This window comes from Nerophis lumbriciformis, linkage group LG01 (assembly GCF_033978685.3).
Source record: "Nerophis lumbriciformis linkage group LG01, RoL_Nlum_v2.1, whole genome shotgun sequence".
Classification (NCBI taxonomy): Eukaryota; Metazoa; Chordata; class Actinopteri; order Syngnathiformes; family Syngnathidae; genus Nerophis; species Nerophis lumbriciformis.
The window spans coordinates 46,585,064-46,607,276 of NC_084548.2; the positions used below are offsets into that span (position 1 = coordinate 46,585,064).

At 41.4% G+C, this 22,213-nt stretch overlaps 1 protein-coding gene across 9 annotated transcripts in view; it reads right to left on the reverse strand.

Moving 5' to 3' along the window:
* The window catches only part of camta1a (calmodulin binding transcription activator 1a), a 740,802-nt gene that overhangs the window by 113,931 nt on the left and 604,658 nt on the right, over positions 1–22,213 (reverse strand). For all 9 annotated transcript variants that reach the window (XM_061984658.1, XM_061984687.1, XM_061984664.1 and 6 more), the window contains one exon: positions 2–155. In XM_061984658.1, the coding sequence (XP_061840642.1) occupies positions 2–155 (154 nt within the window). The remainder of the gene's footprint in view (position 1; positions 156–22,213) is intronic.

Genomic DNA, 22,213 nt, shown 5'->3' on the forward strand with positions numbered 1-22,213 from the left:
CACATGGGTTTGAGCTGGCCGATCAGCTCCTCCTTGGTCCACTTGGCCCACTCCTTCTTGTCCGTATTGATGGAGCACAGGATTGGACCACATGGTTTCCCACAATCCTCAATGGCTGGCACATTCAAATAATGGACGAGCACAATGTCAGGGTTCTGTGGGGAGAACAGAGATGAGATTATGTGTGGTGTCAGCTGCACAGGGAACACGCTCCATGCTCTCGAGGATGCTCCAGCAAAGAGTGCAAGTGACACATGGACGTGTGGCTCAGCTGGGAGTGTTTTCACCAGCCTGAAAGGCGCCAGCTGGTTAATGAGAAGTCAAACTGGAAACAGTACATCGCAACACATAACTGACAAAAGCGAATCCGTGATCATTTTCCTAGTGTGCATTTGGATGTGTCCACGTGCACTTGCTTATTTGCATGGAGGAATTCATTTTAGCATTTTGTCAACTCTTCCCACATTTTGTCAACTCTTCCCACTACCACTTGTCCCTCTCGGGTTAACGGGGGGTGCTAAAGCATATCCCAGCTGCACTCGGGCGGAAGGCGGTGTACACCCTGGACAAGTCGCCACCTCATGGCAGGGCCAACACAGATAGACAGACAACATTCACACTCACATTCACACACTAGGGCCAATTTAGTGTTGCCAATCAACCTATCCCCAGGTGCATGTCTTTGGAGGTGGGAGGAAGCTGAAGTACCCAAAGGGAACCCACGCAGTCACGGAGAGAACATGCAAACTCCACACAGAAAGACCCAGAACCCGAGCCCCAGCACTGTTGTTTTCAAAGACCTTCTGCAAAAATGCTAGTCAAAGATCATCTTTGTGACAGCATTTAGTATTTTTAAGAATCTGCTACAAATATGAGAGTCTCTCACAAGTTTTTTTAACTGAACTCGCAGACCACCAGTTAAATAATTTAAATGATGAAAATGAAAGGACCTAAAATGGAACCATGAGGAACACTACTAGTGTAGCTAAAGAAGTTGAATAAAACAACTACTGACTGAATCTGAAGTAAACAGGCTACTAGGGATGTAAATCTCTTTGATGGACGATTCCATTCGCATCTCGATACGCGGGTTACAATGCGATTCAAAAACGATTTGTTTATAAAACAGAATGATTCGATGCAATTCGATTTAAGGTATGAACGATTCATTAAGATTCGATATGGTGTATGAATCATTCAATTGGATGGTTAACATTTGTTGAAGGACACATTCCTTTTTACACCACAAAAGAACAAAAGCATTCCTTCCTATGCAAACGCTCCTCCTCATGTTAGAGCAGTGGTTCTTAACCTGGGTTCGATGGAACCCTAGGGGTTCGGTGAGTCGGCCTCAAGGGTTCGGCGGAGGTCAAAACACACCCGTCTCATCGTGTAAATACAAACTTCTCCCTATCGCCGTATTAAGGGTACGGCAACAGCTGACTGGTTTGCAGGTGTGTAATTTGTTGTGAGTTGATGTACTGTGTTGGTTTTGTTGTTTGAACAAGGTGATGTTCATGCACAGTTCATTTTATGCACCAGTAAAGAAACATGGTAACACTTTAGTATGGGGAACATATTCACCATTAATTAGTTGCTTATTAACATGCAAATTAGTAACATATTGGCTCTTAACTAGTCATTATTAAGTACTTATTAATGCCTTATTCGGCATGCCTTATTATAACCCTAACCCTCTAACCCTGACCCTAACCCTAACCAAATAACTCTGAATTAAGTCTTTATTACTTAGAATATGTTCCCCTAGTGTCCAAATAACTCTAAATTAAGTCTTTGTTACTTAGAATATGTTCCCCATAGTAAAGTGTTACCAAAAACATATAACTTTGTCTTAAATTTGAAAAAACAAACATTTTATTTTTCACTAAAGAAGGGTTCGGTGAATGCGCATATGAAACTGGTGGGGTTCGGTACCTCCAACAAGGTTAAGAACCACTGTGTTAGAGGATAAAAAGTTAGGACCTTGGCACCAAGCACTCAGACAAGATATGTCCAAGCTAAGTCTATGAGCATGAACTGATGAAAACTACCCGAGTGAGAGGCCAAACGTCTTCTAAGACAAAAAAAAAATAGTTGAATGCCATGAGAATAACAATAACCTGATGAATGAGAACCCCCATAGACACATTCATCTTCAAATACAAAAATAAAACACATTCTATAATTATGACATGCTTCCAGTAATTAATTTTTTTTAAAACACAACATATATCCCCAAATATATGTTTTAAAGTAAAAAGGCAAACACGTCACATGTCAAATATATTTATATTCCAAGAGTCAAGTCAAATCAGTGTTTTCACAGACGCCTAGGGGGGCGGGACATCCGGGACAAGGATGGGAAGCAAGTGAAGTGTGTTTTGGAGTTGAAAGGGGAAAGGAAAGTTGCCGGAAAAGAGAGCAAGACACGGAGATTGAGCCCTTTTTACGAGACCATTGCATTGTGTGAAATAAAGAAAGACAAACTAGGAATCTGTCTGTTCTGCCATCACTTGGGATGTTACAATATTGACGGACTGCAAAGGATGGAGATGGTCCTTGGTGTTGACATTACGTATCTTGTGGGTAATTATTTGGCAGGGAGATGCGACTCGCACGTTCTAAACATAAACTGTCCACTGATTGCCAGTCTCGCGCGACACCCGCTCTATGTGTCTACGTCTATTCTCGTCTCCATTTACGGAAGTAATGTAACAAGCACGTGACTCTTCACGGACAACCCTGGCTCTCGTGTCGTTTTAAAGACAAAAACCGTCAACCGATTTCCAGTTCGGCGCAACAACTGATTTATGTGTCTACAATTGCTTAACCTAAGGATTTAAAACTGAACATTATCGATTGAAGGCACTGTAAAGTTAAAGTTAAAGTACCACTGATAGTCACACACACAATAGGTGTGGTGAAATTACTCTCTGCGTATGACCCATCCCCTTGTTCCACCCCCTGGGAGGTGAGGGAATCTGTGAGCAGCAGCAGTGGCCACGCTCGGGAATCATTTTGGGGATTTAACCCCCAATTCCAACCCTTGATGCTGAGTGCCAAGCAGGGAGGTAATGGGTCCCATTTTTATCGTCTTTGGTATGACTCGGCCGGGGTTTGAACTCATGACCTACCGATCTCAGGGCGGACACTCTAACCACAAGGCCACTGAGCGCCACAGCCGCTCCGGCCACCTTTCAAACCGGGTATCCGGTCGCATCGGTTTGTCGTTAACAACCCTACAGGCTACAGCAACCCTTGAGTTACATAAATCCCATTAGGAAAACATGTGTAACAGCCAATAAGGAGCGGACTTAAAGAGTCCCTTGAGGTACACCTCAGTTATGTGAATTACACAGCAGACAAAAAAGCAGCAAAGTTAAAATGTCGATGCAAGAATGTCAATGTCTTTACAGTGGTCCAAGTTCCTCTATATAACAGGAGCACCTAGTTTTTTTTTTAGAAATTTGATGCAAAAATGTTTGTCTCCCAAGTTTCGAACTGAACTCAGGGACTGGTATGGTGTTGCCCTCGGGCCACCAATTGAATGGCCATTCCCTAAATCAGTGGTTCTCAAATGGGGGTACGCGTACCCCTGGGGGTACTTGAAGGTATGCCAAGGGATACGTGAGATTTTTTTTAAATATTCTAAAAATAGCAACAATTCAAAAATCCTTTATGAATATATATTTATTGAATAATACTTCAACAAAATATGAATGTAAGTTCATAAACTCAGTGAAGCACAAGCTCAGGTTTCTCACTAAAATGTCTGTCAAAAAGAATTGTGAAAAGAAATGCAACAATGCAATATTCAGTGTTGACAGCTAGATTTTTTGTGGACATGTTCCATAAATATTGATGTTAAAGATTTCTATTTTTGCGAAGAAATGTTTGGAATTAAGTTCATGAATCCAGATGGACATACTTGTCAACCTTGAGACCTCCAATTTCGGGAGGTGGGGGGGTAGGGGGGCGTGGTCGGGGGGCGTGTTTGGGGGCGTGGTTAAGCGGGGAGGAGTCAAGTGTTTCATATATATATATATATATATATATATATATATAAGAAATACTTGACTTTCAGTGAATTCTAGCTATATATATATATATATATATATATATATATTATTATTTTTTTAAAAATTTTTTATTTTTAATTTTTTATTATATATATATATATATATATATATACATAACTAAGAGAAATACTTGAATTTCAGTGTTCATTTATTTACACATATACACACACATAACACTCATCTACTCATTGTTGAGTCAAGGGTTGAATTGTCCATCCTTGTTTTATTCTCTGTCACTATTTTTCTAACCATGCTGAACACCCTCTCTGATGATGCATTCTGCTACGTCTCCTTGTTGTGTGCGCAGTTGTGCACTGCACTCTCTAAAAGCCGTAGATGTTATTGTCACATATGCATGTACAGTAGATGGCAGTATTTCCTGTTTAAGAGTGTCACAACATTGCTGTTTACGGCAGACGAACTGCTTTACGGTAGACGAAAACGTGACAGCTGTTGTTGTGTGTTGTTACCGCGCTGGGAGGACGTTAATGAAACTACCTAACAATAAACCCACATAAGAAACCAATAAATCGCCCTCGATCATTCTACAGTTATAACGTGATTGGGCAGGCACGCTGTTTATATTGTGGGAAAGCGGACGTGAAAACAGGCTGTCGACACGTCACTCAGGTCCGCCTGAATTTCGGGAGATTTTCGGGAGAAAATTTGTTCCGGGAGGTTTTCGGGAGAGGCGCTGAATTTCGGGAGTCTCCAGGAAAATCCGGGAGGGTTGGCAAGTATGCAGATGGATCTCTATTACAATCCCCAAAGAGGGCACTTTAAGTTGATGATTACTTCAATGTGTAGACATCTTTATTTATAATTGAATCACTATTTTTCAACAAGTTTTTAGTTATTTTTATATATTTTTTTCCAAATAGTTCAAGAAAGACCACTACAAATTAGCAATATTTTGCACTGTTATACAATTTAATAAGTCAGAAACTGATGACATAATGCTGTATTTTACTTCTTTATCTCTTTTTTTCAACCAAAAATGCTTTGCTCTGATTAGGGGGTACTTGAATTAAAAAAATGTTCACAGGGGGTACATCACTGAAAAAAGGTTGAGAACCACTGCCCTAAATGAATGCCAAACTAAACAATTTGCAGCCCGTGTTGCTAAAAGGTACAGCAATTTTCTATAAACAGACATATTTGTGGATAATAAATATGAAGTGATGCACTTGCAATAAATCAGGAAATTCCATGGCTGCCAAGTTTAGCAAAAAGATTAGCAATAGATTTCTTCATCACTTGTGAATTATTATAGTTATTGCCTCCAAGTACAGTATATCGACACTTTGACACATGAGATACAAATCGAAGCTGTACGTGATGCCAAATACTATTCAAATGGCCGAATATAAGCCTAAGGGTGGCCTATGAAAAAATAAAACACCACCACAAGTCAACATAAGGAGCATGCAGCCATTTGGCGCTAAACAAGACGTAAGAATCGACAAACAACAAAGACGCTGATAGAGAAAAATGCAATGACAACATGTGTGTGCGACTGCAGGTTGAAGCTTCATCAGTACTAAGTGGCAAATAAATCAAGGCATGGCTACAGTAGGTCCGTGCGCCCTCTCACTGTGTATACCATTAATCAGGGGACCAGACACCCCCGCTCAGTCTCGTTTTCTCCCCTTTCATCAGACAGGGGTATGACTGGGGGCGACCGGGCCCAGAAAAAACAATTACTTCTGTGAAAAGGAACCCTAAACATATAAACAACCTGCTGACCTCTCTGATGATTTCACTTCTAGCATGAGTTGTACATCGCTATGCTATATCCCCCTGCTTTGCTTGTCTTCTGTCATTGATACGGACACCACACAAATAGCAACTGCCCTGTCTGGATGCAGATGGAAAGGGGGTGGGGTGGGTGTGTGTGTGTGTGTGCCATGCACCCAGATGGCATCACCAGCTGTGTCAACGGTGAAACCATGCCCTCCATCTTTTCCTGGGAACACAGGGAATACAGACGGCTTTGTGAACGTATGTAAATGAAAGGTGCAATTGAAGCAAATACGCTTGATCAAATACAGCTCACATGTATGTGCAAACACCATCTCCTCATTTTTTTAACCGTACTTCACAGAGGCACTAAATGCAAAGCTAAAATACCAACAGCTCAAACCCAAGCAAAGTACCTTGCCTCACTATTTTAAATCTCTTGTAAAGCATGGAGGAAGCCAGAAAGCTTTTCCCACAATCTTGTTTTCCTTCTTTCACACTTCTTACTTTGAGCAACACCAGCACAGCGCACGCACACGCACCTCCATTCAAAAGAGCAGAAATCAACACAATGAAAATGTGAAATGTGAAGTGTCACATAAATCTAGCAGGATGGTGATTTAATTTAATTTCCTTCTGGCTGCTTTCTTTTTTTTTCACTTTGCAATATCACAACCCCAACAACGGGAGGGGTGGGGGTGTTGAGACGATGGCATAACATTTTCCCGATTACTCTTTTCCAGAGAAAATGAGATCTCAATAATTTATTGATTAATTGTATAATACATGCTTTGGGTTGTTTTTATGCATTTCTTTTCCCAGAGGGATGCTTCACCTCAGCAGTGGAAGGGAAAGCTTAGATGGCTGTGGTGTGCATGTGTGTCTTTATGTGCATATTTGTATGATCCCATGTGCGAGTGTGAGGTGAAAGTCTATAAATAAACACTTGACAGTGCTAGGAGATCTGTGAGGATGTGTGCCAACCATTTAAACCTCTCATTACATGCATGTATGTGCAAGCGCAGCGTGTCTCCTGACAGTGTTTTGATGTTACTGCGTTGTGTTAATGTTTACTGCGCTTCCCAAAACAGATGGATAGATGTTGAGCTAATTGCAGGCAGAGTCTTGGGGAGTCAGCCATGGGTGCAGAAGACCTGCTGAGTGGGCGGCAGAGAGCCGTCTTGTCCTGCCTTCTACTTTACTGTCTTTGAATCCAACACACAAGGGCGTGACAACACAATTTCACCATTCACAGTTTAACCATACACGACATAAACCTGAAAAAGTTGTGTGGCGCATTAACACACACACACACGCACACACACACACACAAGCCTTTGAAGACAAGCGTGTGCAAGATATTGCCATCGCAACAAGTGAATGAAGGTGATGTTGTAGCCAGGCAACTGGTTTCTCTGGCACCCACGCACTTCCAGGCAGCCTCCTGCAATCTATCAGTAACTGCCTACCTCGTCCCGAGGTCACAAGCCTTGTTCTACTCCACCAGACAAGAACAGAAGGAAAGATGAAACAAAGGAAAGCGAAAGATCTTCACTAATGAAGCTAAGCATGCAGACGGTTAGAAATGGATACAATGACCTTCTACTTCTACTGAATCTGTGTGTGCAGCTACAAGTGAACAAGAGACGAAAGCACTATTTCTCAGAAGCTGGTGTAGTAATGTGTCCACTGTCTCATTAATTCTCTCTGACCCCATCACAAATCTGCCTTTCTCTTGGAACACCTGCATGTAACCACCAACCTCCTCTACATACTACGATAATATAATAAGTCACAGACTGTGCAGTGAGACAGAAACACGGTGTGAAACCGACATGCATTGAAAGTAAAAGGGACAGAGATGCTCAAATGTTCATAGGGCGGTTACTCTGCTCCACTGCTTTCGACTAGAGTGTGGTTTGCGTTGAGAAGCCATGCGCAGGAGTGATAAGAACACTATCACCATAAAAGGATCTTGATTGCGGGGGACTGGGAGAACCCTTGCATGTCGTTGATAAAATATCCCACAAAAAGAAATACCAAGGGCCTAAACTACTAAGATCCAAAAACCATGCACTAAACAGCATGTGCAAACAATAAAACTGTGTGTACTGTTAGTGGGTGTGTTGTGTGTGATCTACTAAGACTGTGTGTGCAATTGAAAAGTGGTGCAGACCAACTTATTTAATTAGAGTTTTTGCATGTACTATAAAGGGCTTTCACCACGGAGACACTCTCATTTACTGCACATTCATGTTTTTATGCTCCTACATTTGATGTTTTGCTATGTTTTCAAACAAGCAGCAGACATGTACCACTTTTTATGGGCATTTTAGAAGTCCTACGTGACATCTACAATGAAAACCACTTTTCTTTGCGCACTGAAGGTGCACTAATGGGAGAGGCTGCAGTACTGACTGCGAATGTGAAGAATTTGCAAGAAAATGCATATTACAAAAAGTTATTTTCACATTGGAAATATGTTAACACAGGGCTTTCTATATGAAAAAACAACATTATTAAAAAAAACCACATCAGTTAAATTTGTTTTAATCATCCCCTTAAAGGGGTCGAATTATGATTTTTTTTTCTACATTAAAACACTTACTTATTATGGTCTACAGAACATGTAATGGTGGTTATTTTGTAAATACATTTCCATATATTATGTTTTACAGTCAATCTTCAACAGTCAATCGTTGACTATTTCTTCAGGAATAAGGATACACTGTTTTGTGGGCTGTCTTATTTACGTGCCTCCACTTCCACTGCGTCTTCTCCCCGCCAACCATATTGTGTTTTTTAGCATTTCCATATGGAGTCCACTCAAAGGTATAAGTTAGAACTATACACTACTTTGTATTAGAAATGACAACAACGGAGGATGTATGTGCATGTACGAGCCAGTCTGCCCCACAGCAAGAGGATAGAGAAAAATAAGGAACTTATTCACTACGTCAGACTACAATGGAGGACTCACGCAAAGCTCTTTGGGTAAATGTCTTCCATATAACATGACAATCATGCACTATATTAATTTATATTATTATAAAATATAAAATTATAAAATAATATTGCTGAATAGACAATGTCTGATATTTGGATTTTTAACCGTCCATACATGCTGCCCAGAGCTGTGTGTGTAACTGTGTCAGACGTGCTAAATAAACATGCAAGATAGCATTTGCAGTTGAGTTTTATCCTTGATAAATCAAACTGTGTGTGCAGAAAAAGCTGCGAAGGCGCTATTGGAATTGTTTTGTTTATTATTATTCTACCACTTTGATCGTATTTTTGAGGCTCTATCCATGCAAGAAAATTCACAAATTTTTCGAAGTGTGTCCGGTCCGGTGAAAAAAAACAAACATTTTGAAGTCCCGAACACGAAATTTTAAAATTTATTTTGTAGCGTCCCCTAGACAATTAGAAAAGTGCCAGCAGTGCCCTGCCACAAGTTTCACGTATTGTCACAAAAACCCAGAGTTGCTCATGGGGCCGAGGGCCCGTTCAATGTTGCTTGCAGCTTTAATCAAATGTACATCTTCTCCTTCCAGTAGTGTGGGCATTCTTAGGATCAGCGTACATTCTACAAATTCATGAGGACAGCGTCTTTTTGTGTTGTTCTCGCCATTTCCGGGCCCTCGGTGACTGTCAAAATTGACCAACTTGTCAGAATACTTCCTCAGACTTCTTTTCGTCCAGGTAAGATGCATGATTTTTGATCTACAAAAAACTTCCATGGAACAAAGAAGCGAGAAAGCAGCAGACCACTCAATGATGTAAACATGGGTACACGGTAGTGATCACGGCGCCGCTCTAAATAGTTTGTCTGCATTAGCACTTATAATAACAATATCACTAATACTTGGTTAATGAATATTCAAGTCACGAAATGTAAATGACAGTATTGTCTGCAGTTTTTGAATGGTTATTCATTGGATTTTATGGGCGATTCAGAGGACCTCCCATTGGCTCCACTGTAAGCAAACTTTTATTTATGACTATTTACAAGGTAGAGTGCATTAAAAAAAATCCATCCATCGCCATGTCTTTTATAATGATTGGGAACGATAGGCAAAATTCCTAAAAAAGTGCATTTTCTCTTTAGGAGACGCAATCCTCTGCACATGAGCTTAGTAGATCAGCTTACAGTTTGCACATGTTTTAATAACCGCAATACCTCGGGTGTGCTTTGTGGACTTGGAGAAGGCATTCGACCGTGTCCCTCGGGAAGTCCTGTGGGGAGTGCTCAGAGAGTATGGGGTATCGGACTGTCTGATTGTGGCGATCCGCTCCCTGTGTGATCAGTGTCAGAGCTTGGTCCGCATTGCCGGCAGTAAGTCGGACACGTTTCCAGTGAGGGTTGGACTCCGCCAAGGCTGCCCTTTGTCACCGATTCTGTTCATAACTTTTATGGACAGAATTTCTAGGTGCAGTCAGGGCGTTGAGGGGATCCGGTTTGGTGGCTGCAGGATTAGGTCTCTGCGTTTTGCAGATGATGTGGTCCTGATGGCTTCATCTGGCCAGGATCTTCAGCTCTCACTGGATCGGTTCGCAGCTGAGTGTGAAGCGACTGGGATGAGAATCAGCACCTCCAAGTCCGAGTCCATGGTTCTCGCCCAGAAAAGGGTGGAGTGCCATCTCCGGGTTGCGGAGGAGACCCTGCCCCAAGTGGAGGAGTTCAAGTACCTCGGAGTCTTGTTCACGAGTGAGGGAAGAGTGGATCGTGAGATCGACAGGCGGATCGGACGCTGTATCGATCCGTTGTGGTGAAGAAGGAGCTGAGCCGTAAGGCAATGCTCTCAATTTACCGGTCGATCTACGTTCCCATCCTCACCTATGGTCATGAGCTTTGGGTTATGACCGAAAGGGCAAGATCACGGGTACAAACGGTCGAAATTAGTTTCCTTCGCCGGGTGGCGGGTCTCTCCCTTAGAGATAGGGTGAGAAGCTCTGCCATCCGGGAGGAACTCAAAGTAAAGCCACTGCTCCTCCACATCGAGAGGAGCCAGATGAGGTGGTTCGGGCATCTGGTCAGGATGCCACCCGAACGCCTCCCTAGGGAGGTGTTTAGGGCACGTCCGACCAGTAGGAGGCCACGGGGAAGACCCAGGACACGTTGGGAAGACTATGTCTCCCGACTGGCCTGGGAACGCCTCGGGATCCCCCGGGAAGAGCTGGACGAAGTGGCTGGGGAGAGGGAAGTCTGGGCTTCCCTGCTTAGGATGCTGCCCCCGCGACCCGACCTCGGATAAGCAGAAGAAGATGGATGGATGGATGGATGGATGGAATACCCTGGGTAACAAGTGCCTTATTTTACTAGTTTTTCGTAATAAGAGAATCTCTCAGCGAACTGTTTTGCTTTAGGTTGCGAGCAAAAATTTAGGAGGCACACCTGTCACTGTGTCACATGGTTGCGGTAGTTGTGCGGAGAAAGGAGCAAAGTGCAAGTAAAAGAGTAGAATTCTCTTTAAAAGAGAGCGAGAAATTGGAGACAATAAAGGCTCAAGTGCCAAGGAATGCAGGGGCAGAAAAGTAGCCCATGCACACTGACAACAGACAAGAAACAATCACATACAAGCAATGATCCAGCACTGTCTGCAGGGCAGGCTGGCATTTAAAAAAGCCTGATTGACAACCTGGAACAAGTCTGCCCAGATTTCCAATCAGGGACAGATGAGGGAGACAGCGCTTAGGCCAGAGGAGTGGTGGAGCCCGACAGGAAAAAGAACTAAAACAAGAGCGCTGGAAAGAAAACAAATACAGACAATAATGAAACACAAGACAAAGTCAGACGTGTTGTCACAGGTTGTTACATCCCCACCACTAGTTAACATAGCAACTGTCACAATGAATGAACCCTGTAAGATTGACTGCTAGTCTGCACCATACTAAAGCAGAGGGAGTCTATAACGTTATCTAAGACTGTTAAAATTATTTATAAACAACGGACATTTATCCATGAAAATATGGCAAAGCTGCTGGTGGTGTGTTTAATGGAGAAGCAGCTCTCCAAGGTAAACGGTGTACATTGTTATTGCATTACTTTATAAAACTGCTGTAGTTGTTAGTACTACATTTTAATGTATTGGTTTTATGCAATATTTATTTATCTAAAAGTGTGTTTTTTAAAGGCATGCTACATGTTAAAATTGTGCTATGTTGGAGGGCCATGCACAGATTAAATGGACTTTAATTAATTTAAATGATTAATTAGTTGTATGAGCTGCGTCATACAACCAATTAAACTCGTATCCCCGGGTACTAGTGTATTTAACAAATCAAGATGTCTATTGGTACATCTTCATCAACTTTATTTTATTCATGTAGAAGATTTCTAAGCTAAAGATAACTTGTTTAAGTGACAATTATTAAATTAACAGGAGTGAGTTTTGAGCGTAGAATTAGCAAATACATGCTATTGGCATACATGCCATGTGACTTCATGACATATATGCAAATACCATGTTGACACAAGGCACACTTCCATTTATCCATCCATTTTCTACCGCTTGTCCCTTTCGGTGTCGCGGGGGGTGCTGGAGCCTATCTCAGCTGAATTCGGGCGGAAGGCGGGGTACACCCTGGACAATTCGCCTAACACAGATAGACAGACAACATTCACACTCACATTTACACACTGGGGCCAATTTAGTGTTGCCAATCAACCTATCCCCAGGTGCATGTCTTTGGAGGTGGGAGGAAGCCGGAGTACCCGGAGGGAACCCACACATGATTCAACAAAAATAGCTATTCACACCGTAATGTCTACAACAGATTGATGTACAGGACTGTGCTGAGATTTTAACATTCTCCACAGTTTTAGTATATATTTTGTGAACTTACTTTTTGGCTTTGCCATGGCATGCAGATGATCTGAATGAAGAAACTTTCTGTGGCCCATGTGACTCAAAATTTTCACAGGGGCTAATTCATTAGGGTAACACGAAAACCAAGGGACACCAAGTATGAATTTTAACTATATTGTTTTTTGTTTTTTTCAAAAACAAAACTTAAAGTTGCTGTATGTCACTGGGCAGCACGGTGGAACAGGGGTTAGTGCATGTGCCTCACAATAATTCAATCCTGGGCTCTGGATCTTTCTGTGTGGAGTTTGCATGTTCTCCCCGTGACTGCGTGGGTTCCCTCCGGGTACTCCGGCTTCCTTCCACCTCCAAAAACATGAACCTGGGGATAGGTTGATTGGCAACTAGTGTGTGAATGTGAGCGTGAATGTTGTCTGTCTATCTGTGTTGGCCCTGTGATGAGGTGGCGACTTGTCCATGGTGTACACCGCCTTCCGCCTGAGTGCAGCTGAGATAGGCTCTATCATCCCCCGCGACCCCGAAAGGGACAAGTGGTAGAAAATGGATGGATGGATGTATGTCACTGTTAGAGTGAAACAAGTGTAATCTTGAGCATAGTGACTACAACAACATTGAAGTACAGTTAGGATAAAGATATGTAAAATTTCTGAAGGATTCAGAATATGTTATTACATGGTAAAAGTCTATGTTTAGGAAGCAGGGACAGGCAAAAAAAGCTATTTTTTGGTCAAGGTAGTTTAAATAATGTTTCAATTTGTATTAATTAAATTTGTAATCAGATTATTATTTTTTTTAATTTAATAAAAAAAACTATTTGACAGTCAATTTTATCCTGTTACATTATTATGGACACAAATGACACCCATTCTAAATGACCATTAGGAATCTCCCCTTTTTTACTTTGACTTTTTCCTACTTCTTATTACCTTTCTTTAAAAGAAAAACCAAGTAAAAGAGTAAAGGAGTGAGACTGTTAATGTGGGCTTTGAATCCTGAGACTACAGGGATATTCCATTTGAATGAGCAAAATATCAAAAACAAGCAGGAGCAGTCAATTGTTTAGTCACAAACATTCAGCATCAAAGCACTAATACGGAGGGCAGGTTTGTGTGCTGGCGTATCTGTTTGTGAATATGTTTATGCCTCTATGTTTGCGTCTGCCTACAATGAATTATAAATAGAGTGTGAATGAGTGTCTGGAGGCAGATGTCTGTATGTTGCTGGGCGTACATACATCAATATGTATGGAGAATGAGTGCAATGAGCTGACTCTGTGCATCTGTTACCTTGACTGCATATTCATGCTGTCCGCATGTGGGAGAATTTGTGGGTGTGTGTCTTTATACAGCTGCAAGTCACCTTTGTGTGTGTTTTACGTCGCTATAGCTGAATATATGAGAGGTGATGGGGCCTTATGTGGGGGCAGCGATCCTGATGAGATTGTGATAAATGGCAATGGGTGCCACTCATTAAGGGGCCTTCTGGCCTCTGGCATGAAGGTTGCTCACTTGCACCCCCCGCAGTTAGTCCACAAACACGGCCGTTCATTTCAAGGTCAACCATTTTAGTGGTGGGTAGGTGTGGGTGGGTTTGCTGTCTGTGAGTAGGTTCACCACCATAAGGCACAGGACGACCTGCTTTTGCTTTGAACCCAAAATTCTCACAGCCAACGGGTGTGTGTTTTGAATGTGGGGGTGGCTGGCAAGCCACGCAGATACACACAGTACATGAACACTAGTACATGAACACATACACACACTCAACGCCAAACCCTCCAAACAAGACAGTAAATAGCCTGAAGCTCTTGTCTGGGTAGCTGAGTAATCCATAATCTGAAGCTGCTTTCCATCCTCTCTTTCAACCTAATTAGGGTGTCTGGAGTCAAGGCTCAACATAGAGTAACTGCAGTTCTACTCCAAATACATCCCCACACTCCCCTAGTTAGTGTGAACATCCAATCCAATCCAGGCGTAATATGAATTGCCTCTGTCTCAGGTCTGCAAGGGGAATGGGAGAACAGATGGCACAGTAGGTGATTCTGATTTAGGGGACATGCAGACTCCACCCCACTACCACCACTTCCTTGTGTACTGGCTTGGAGACATACAGTGGGAACTTTTGAGGAACAGGAAGAGGGCAGCATGTTTGAGCATGTTTCAGAGGAAGCCAGGAGCTGGGGCCTGTGATGTTTAATTCAGGAGCACATAATCACTTTGATGGAGTTGAGAACGGGGCTTTAAATAACTCAGCTTAGAGGGGCAGAACTGCTTTACTCTGAGTGGGGCAATGAAATTGGGTGTGTACAATGTGCGTGATTCTTTTTGCTTTTCTTACTGTCTGTGAGAGAGATGGCAAGAAAGTGTTCCCCTATTTTGAGTGTGTGGCTCCTTCTCTTTACTTTAAAACACTTTATTTGTGCAGTACATCACAAAGAAAGGGCGGCGAGTTTGTTGCCGTGCCCAGTAAGCGCCAGCATGTGTTAGAATGAAAGTGCAAAAGGCCAGCGTTCAGTGCCTGAATATGGAGGAGCATTCTTGATGCCAAGCAGGCAAGCGGGAAGCTGGGCAGTGATGCATTGAAGTCCCTCTAGGTGCCACAACTCCACTCACAGTTTACAGCCTACTTATTCTTTCTGAGGTTCTCACCGAGAACACTCTCCATTAGTGGTGGTAGTCCCAAGTGAGAGGCTGTGCAGCTCAGGGGCAGGCTGGGAAAGGACCATCAGGTACCCAGCCGCCTGCTATAATGGCCTCAGCTGCGCCTATGGCGCTGATCCTAATATTCATTGGACATCTAGGTGACACTGGATTACAAGGGGAGAAAAGAAGTTACCGAACCCTCTCAAACAATGGAACATTGTATACGATATACCGGTATTAGTATAGTACCGCAATACGAATTAATCATTTTCGGTACTATATCGCCTCTGAAATGTACCGGTCCAGCACCCCAATAATCCCCCCCCCCCCGCGCCGTCATCACGTCATGACATTGCTGGTTTACGAGCAGAGGAGCATGTTCGGTAGCACACAATCACTGAGTACTTACAAGCAGACACAGTGTGTAGACAGAAAAGAGAGAACGGACACATTTTGGCTTAAAAACTAACGATAAAGGTGAAGTTATAACACTGAAACAACCTCAGGAAGAGGTGCTTTAAGACATGGCTAGCAAGCTAGCGGCTGACGTTCTTTCGCCGTTGGCAGTGTTCTAGCTACTTCTAAATCACTAATCCTGGTCTCCATGGTGAAAAATAAAGTATGTTTCTTACAAGTATTATCCCTGCAGGACGAGGAATAGCTAAACATGCTTCACTGCACACCGTAGCTCACCGGCATCAAAATGTAAACAAACGCCATTGGTGGATCTACACCTAACATCCACTGTAATGATATCAAGTACAGGCACGTAGCTAGTCGATACTACTATGATCACATCAATATTTTTTGGCATCACAACATCTTCTTTCGTTTAAAATTTTTTTATGTTTATAAACTCAGGAAATATGTCCCTGGACACATGAGGACTTTGAATATGACCAATGTATGATCCTGTAACTACTTAGTATCGGATTGATACCCAAATTTGTGGTATCATCCAAAACTAATGTAAAGTATCAAAGAAGAGAAGAATAAGTGATTATTACATTTTAACAGAAGTGTAGACAGAACATGTTAAAAAAGAAAGTAAGCAGATATTAACAGTAGATGAAGTAGATTAATAATTAATTGTCTACCACTTGTCCTTAATAATTTTGACAAAATAATAGAATGGAAAATGACGATGATGTTACTGCATATGTCATCAGAGTAATTAGTAGCCTTTGTTTGTTTACTTACTTCTAAAAGATAAGTTGTCTTTTATGTTCATTATTTTATTTATGGACTTATGTTTAATGTACCCTAAGATTTTTTGTTAAAATAAAGCCAATAATGCCATTTTTGTGGTCCCCTTTATTTAGAAAAGTACCGAAAAGTATCGAAATAATTTTAGTACCGGTACCAAAGTATTGGTATCGTTACAACACTACTATGTGCTGTATCTTCATAGGCCTTATTTTGTCTTCGCCTCACAATAACCCTTCTCCCCTCTGGCTTTCTTTCAGTCTTTCCCCCTTGCTTGTTTGCTCATTGTCATCCTTTCCTCTGCAGGGAATGGTGCTACCGTATTTATTTGTAGCAGAAAACCACAACTAATGCCTCACTTGTGCTCTCAGTCATATTCATATCAGTGGCCGTTCTGATTTGTTTGTGTGCACCGTCTTTTCTCCCCGCGCCAGCCAGCAAGGCGCACTATCTGTGTGCTGCCTCGCGCCTGTGACTGTGACTGTGGGCGAATCAGGACTTCAGAGGAGCAGCGAGTGGGGGAGTGAAAGATGTGCTTGTACATTTATAAACAAGGAGTGAGGACTAGTTTGTGTCCAACAGCAGCAAGACAGTCCTACCTGACCATTACATTATCTGCCTTCGCAATAGTCCACTGAACAACAATAGATTGCAACGGTTGTAAGCATGCATCTACAGAAGCTATGGAAGTTGCAACATAAAACAAGCTCGTATATGTGCATATACTCTATGAAGATGAGCATGTCATACAAATGACAACAGCAATGGCCTCAGGATTGCTCATTATTATTACTGGGCTGAATACGAGCGCTCAGCCTGGCAAGACCTCTTACATACACAAATAAACAGTATACAAATGGGTGTCCAATGTCAGCTGCTGTGTAAAAGTGCTAATGGTTTCCTAGCAACATGTTGGGTCCACAGGAAGAATGAAAAATAAAGATGCTGTGAGCTTGTGTGTGACGGAATGAAAAAGTGGGCTTGAGATAAACAATGCAAAGATGGAGGGGTTTATAGGGTGAAGGTATAAGTCACCATAGATAATAGCTTATGGGGAGATAATGAAGAGAAAAAGAGAGAGAGGGGAAGAGCACAAGAAATCTGATGAGTCGATCGAAAAACGGTGCATTCCCTCAACCTCTCCACGGGGGCAGTATTGACTGCCGGTTGATTCACGGAGCAGGTCTGCTGATAATTAAGGTCATGGGAACGGCTTGTCAAATCACAGCTTGGGGAGAGAGCATCAAGGGAATAAATCAGGACCTTGCGAGCAGTTTGGTTGTATAAAAATAACACTTACACTTTGGTTTAAAATGCACTGTTTCACACGAGTTTCACATGACAAAAAACACAAAGGGATCTTAAGTACCAAGTCACTATCAGGCGATAGCGATTTGTAAAATTGCTGCACTATACAAAGAGGCCTTGCTGAATCTCAGGGGATTTTCTTTTTTTTTTTTTTTACATCATTGCTACAAAGCCACCTGCAAAATGATTCAACAAGAACATGGTGTTGCATTTTCTTTATTTATCCATGTGCAAGCATAGGAAAGGCACGCTGCAAGGGGATGTGTACTGTAGTCGCCATGTGTGCTTGCCTAAGATACTCGCATGTGTGTGATTGTGTGAGCGCATGTTTGGTACATCGCTCTGTAAAACTGTGCTGGAGCGAAGTGGCAAAAAAAGGCGTACTATCTCCATCCAGCAGCTGCCACAAAGAGCGGTCCCAAAACAAGTACGCGACTTCGACAGAGACAGAGCGACCGCAGCCTCCTGGTAGTGTAATAGGAAATTAATTGAGACCATCAATATGGTATTAATCATTAAAGCACAGGTGCTGAGGTGGCACTTTGCTGGCTCTTCTTCTATTAGCAGAACTCATATACACATTTAGAGTAAAAGTCTGACCTGCTGTGTGGCAAAAGTGTGAGCAAGAACTAAAAAAGTGAAGTAGCCTTACAAAAATGACTTACTTTTGACTACATTAAAAAAAGTTACTAAATGTATTCTGAAAGACATTCAAATCAGACTGTGTCAGGTAAATTTGGGGAAATATTAATCAACTCTACTGGAAGTCATGTTTCTCATGAAGCCTAATCCATTGTGAGGCAGAACACTGCAAGGCCTGGAGTGCCGTTTTAATCAGCCAGGGGAGAGCCAAAATGCGGCAACTACATTAAGCCGTTAAGCGCAACACGTCTCAAAATGGTTGAACGTGTCTCGCTGAGATGAACGTCTCTTCTCATGAATGATTCATCATGCAAAGAAAAAAAACAGACTCGCGTTACAGATTGTGTGCGCAAGTGTGAGATGAGAACATCTTTTAGTTTGTAGTGACACGACAGTATCATCGTGTGATCAGCGTCATCGAAGTGGGAATGTTGTACAGGGGCCCCAAGCACATGGGTGACCCTGGGCTATTGTAAAGTTTGAAGATTTTTTTCCTGTCATTTAAATATGTAGTTTATAAAAATGTTTACATGAAATGTTAACATGTAATTAATACAGCTGTGAAAGTTCAACAATAAGGTTGCTTGAATCAAATTAAACATGTCTAAGTTTACCTACAACCCCTATCAAAAACACAAAATGGTTCATTCCACCTGGATAGCGGCAAACCTAGCTTGGAACACCTTACTCAACACAGAAGTCTTATCGTCATCAAAGCTTAGCTTTAAGCATTGGCACAAAGCACCAGTATTTTGGAACAAGGATGACATAATAGAAGAAAAGTAAACACATAATACATTTATCTGTGGCAGCGTAGGAGAAAGTTACGCAAAAGTTTCCCTTTTGCATCTTATTGCACATTCCGTAACTGTGGTGCGTTCAAAGACCCTTGATTAAAGTTACAAACAGAGGCATCACTATAGGTTTTAAAGACAGGTAGAGACTTTACTCCCAGGAGATACACTAATAATAATAAAGTCATTTTAATTAGGATGTACTGTATTATTATAATTCGTATTATCCACTGATGATAATATACAGTATGTGTATCAGCTATTCTTTACTTTACAGTTTGAAGTAAATGAAAACTATATAATCATATTTAAATTAATAATGACAGGTTATATGATCATTTAAATTCCTATAAAACCCAAAACAAAACCAAATTATTTACTGGGGTTTATCTAGATATTTTTCTAGATATTTTAATCCCATCTTTAAAAAGTCAAAAACCTCATTCCATTTTTTGACATGTATTTTAAAAATATGGTTTCAACCAAATCCATGCAATAATTAGTTATTTAGTGCATGTGAACATATCAAGCGTTTGTGTTTATAGTGGGATGGGTGAGGGTATTAGGGGGCTTATGGAGTCTTGTGTATGGGGGCCCAGATTTTGGTGCTACGTCCCTGTTTGTGATGCATCCAAAGCAGGATGGACTGGAGTCCAAATCCAGACACTTCACCAACGCCCTTGCCACCTGGAATCTGTCAGGTCGGGCCAATGGACAGTTTATGATTAAGGAGCTGTAGATAAGATGGAAATTGATTTGGACTGAAAGGCAAACAAGATTGACAAAGCTTAGAGTCAGCTGAAAAGCAAGTCTAAGGAGTGTGTGTGTGAGTGTGTATGTGTGTGCGTGTGCGTGCGTGTGTAGAGAGGGTGGGACGAGTAAGGACGAGGAGAGGGAATGCATTAACACAAGTCTGGACCTTAGAGAGTGCAATGTAATGAGTACTTCCTCAACACACAATGCATACTGCTGAGACACTATAGACAGTCCCATCAGGACCAGTTGATTAATGCTCTGTGTGAAGATACAAGCAACAACACTTCATTTAGCATCACTAAGTAAAGTGTGAGGGAGAAAGAAATAAAAAAATCCCCTTTTACAAGAGGAAACCTCAAGCAGAACCAGGCTCGGAGTGGCCATCTGCCTCGACAGTTGGGTTGAGAGAGAAATGGAAAGAGAGAGCTTGGCAAAAAGACAATGCAATAACGTTAACAGTTCTAATGTAGAGACAACAGTATGAATATGGTCTAATCAGCAGTGAGGAATGTCAATAGAAAAAAAATGGTTTGTGTTTTATTTTCTCTTTTTGACAACTGCTCATCCGATTGACTTCAAGCCTGGCTGCTTTGTGAGTTATATGATTTTTGGATGACTCATCCACAACTTTTGTTATTGGATTTTTTTCAACAATTGTGGACTGACTTCTAGCATGGAGAGCTTTTGTTGTCACTTGAAAATGAAACTGTCCCAGCCACTGTGCTCACATTGATCTGACATTTACATTACACTCAAATATTACATTGTATTTACAAGAAAAAAATCATGTTTATGATTGCTAAATAAATGATGTGGTTGAGACCTTACATGCTTTAAATTTATGGAAACATATACCAAGTTACTATGTTCGTAGATTGTATAATTATATGATGTTTATAACAATTGATGCATTTACAGTAGGAACCAGAGCTCCAATGTAAAGCTCCAATTCCCAACATTAAACGGATTGTCACTCGTACCCATTACAAAACAAATGTGGAGGTCAGGTGTTCATACTGTGTGTGTGTGCGCATATTAAAACAAGTATTTGTATGTATGCGTATGACAAAAGCCTCTGATGCATCTCATGGCAGTACTTGCCATCTTGCAGCAAAATAATACAAGACACCAGAGAGAATGGGCCCGAGTCCCTCCACTTGGGCTGCCTTCCCTTCCCTAGTCTGATCAATACAGAGCCCGAATTACAGAGGACAGAACAGTCATCCTCTTTCCTGTCATCACCACTCTTTGCATTATTTCTTCTGGTTTTACATGTACCAAAATGCATCTTGCATCTGCATTGAATCAATTTCCTGAGTCAAATTGTGTCTAGTTTTTGTTTGCATATTTGGTAAATACATGTGCTTTGTACATGGTGTTTGCTTATAAAATAATCAATTCGTAATTGTATTTAAATGTTACAGAACATATTATTGTCAGTGATCCATGACACCAGTAGTGATTGCTTTAAGACTGCAAGAATCCGAAACAGAATCAGAATCGTTTTTATTGCCATTGTTTGAGAATGGGTTCACAAACTAGGAATTCTTCTTGGTGCAATCGTGCAACATAAAACACATATAACACGGATTTGGTAATAATAATAATAGTAATAATAATATAATAATAATAATAATAAGCTCAGCTTCCCCTAAAATATCAAAAACATACTGTAAGTGGTACTTATATCAAAAAGATACTTTTGTGAATGCATTATTTGACGACAGCTGAGGCAACAGCTGACGCGACTCATTTCAGTAGCATCACAGTGCATTAAACAGTTGAGCTGAGCATCCATTGACTTCACTGCAGCCCAACTTGACAGTCTTTGGAATAATGCTCATGTTTGTTCCGCCCATCAGACCCTCAGAGTCTCTAGAAGTGCATGGAAAGTGGCCTTGGCCTCGGCTGGCCTGGACACTGAGTTTCCGCATGAAAATTACTGTCTGAGGCTAAATCTCTTTTTGATTGACAGAAAAAGGAACAAATCAAGGATCTTAAAGTATAACCCACTTCCAAAACATATTTCAAGTTTAATTCCGTTGTTCCGAGTTGATTTACAATTTTACAATCCTCTAAGTGACGTTTTCTTTCTAAAACCTAGCATCTGTATATATTTGATCTATTAATGGAAACTATTAATGTTTACAAAGTAGGTGAAAATGAGCTTCCCTACTTGAAAGACCAGTAGCTGCCACTACACGACGTAATAGGTCACTACC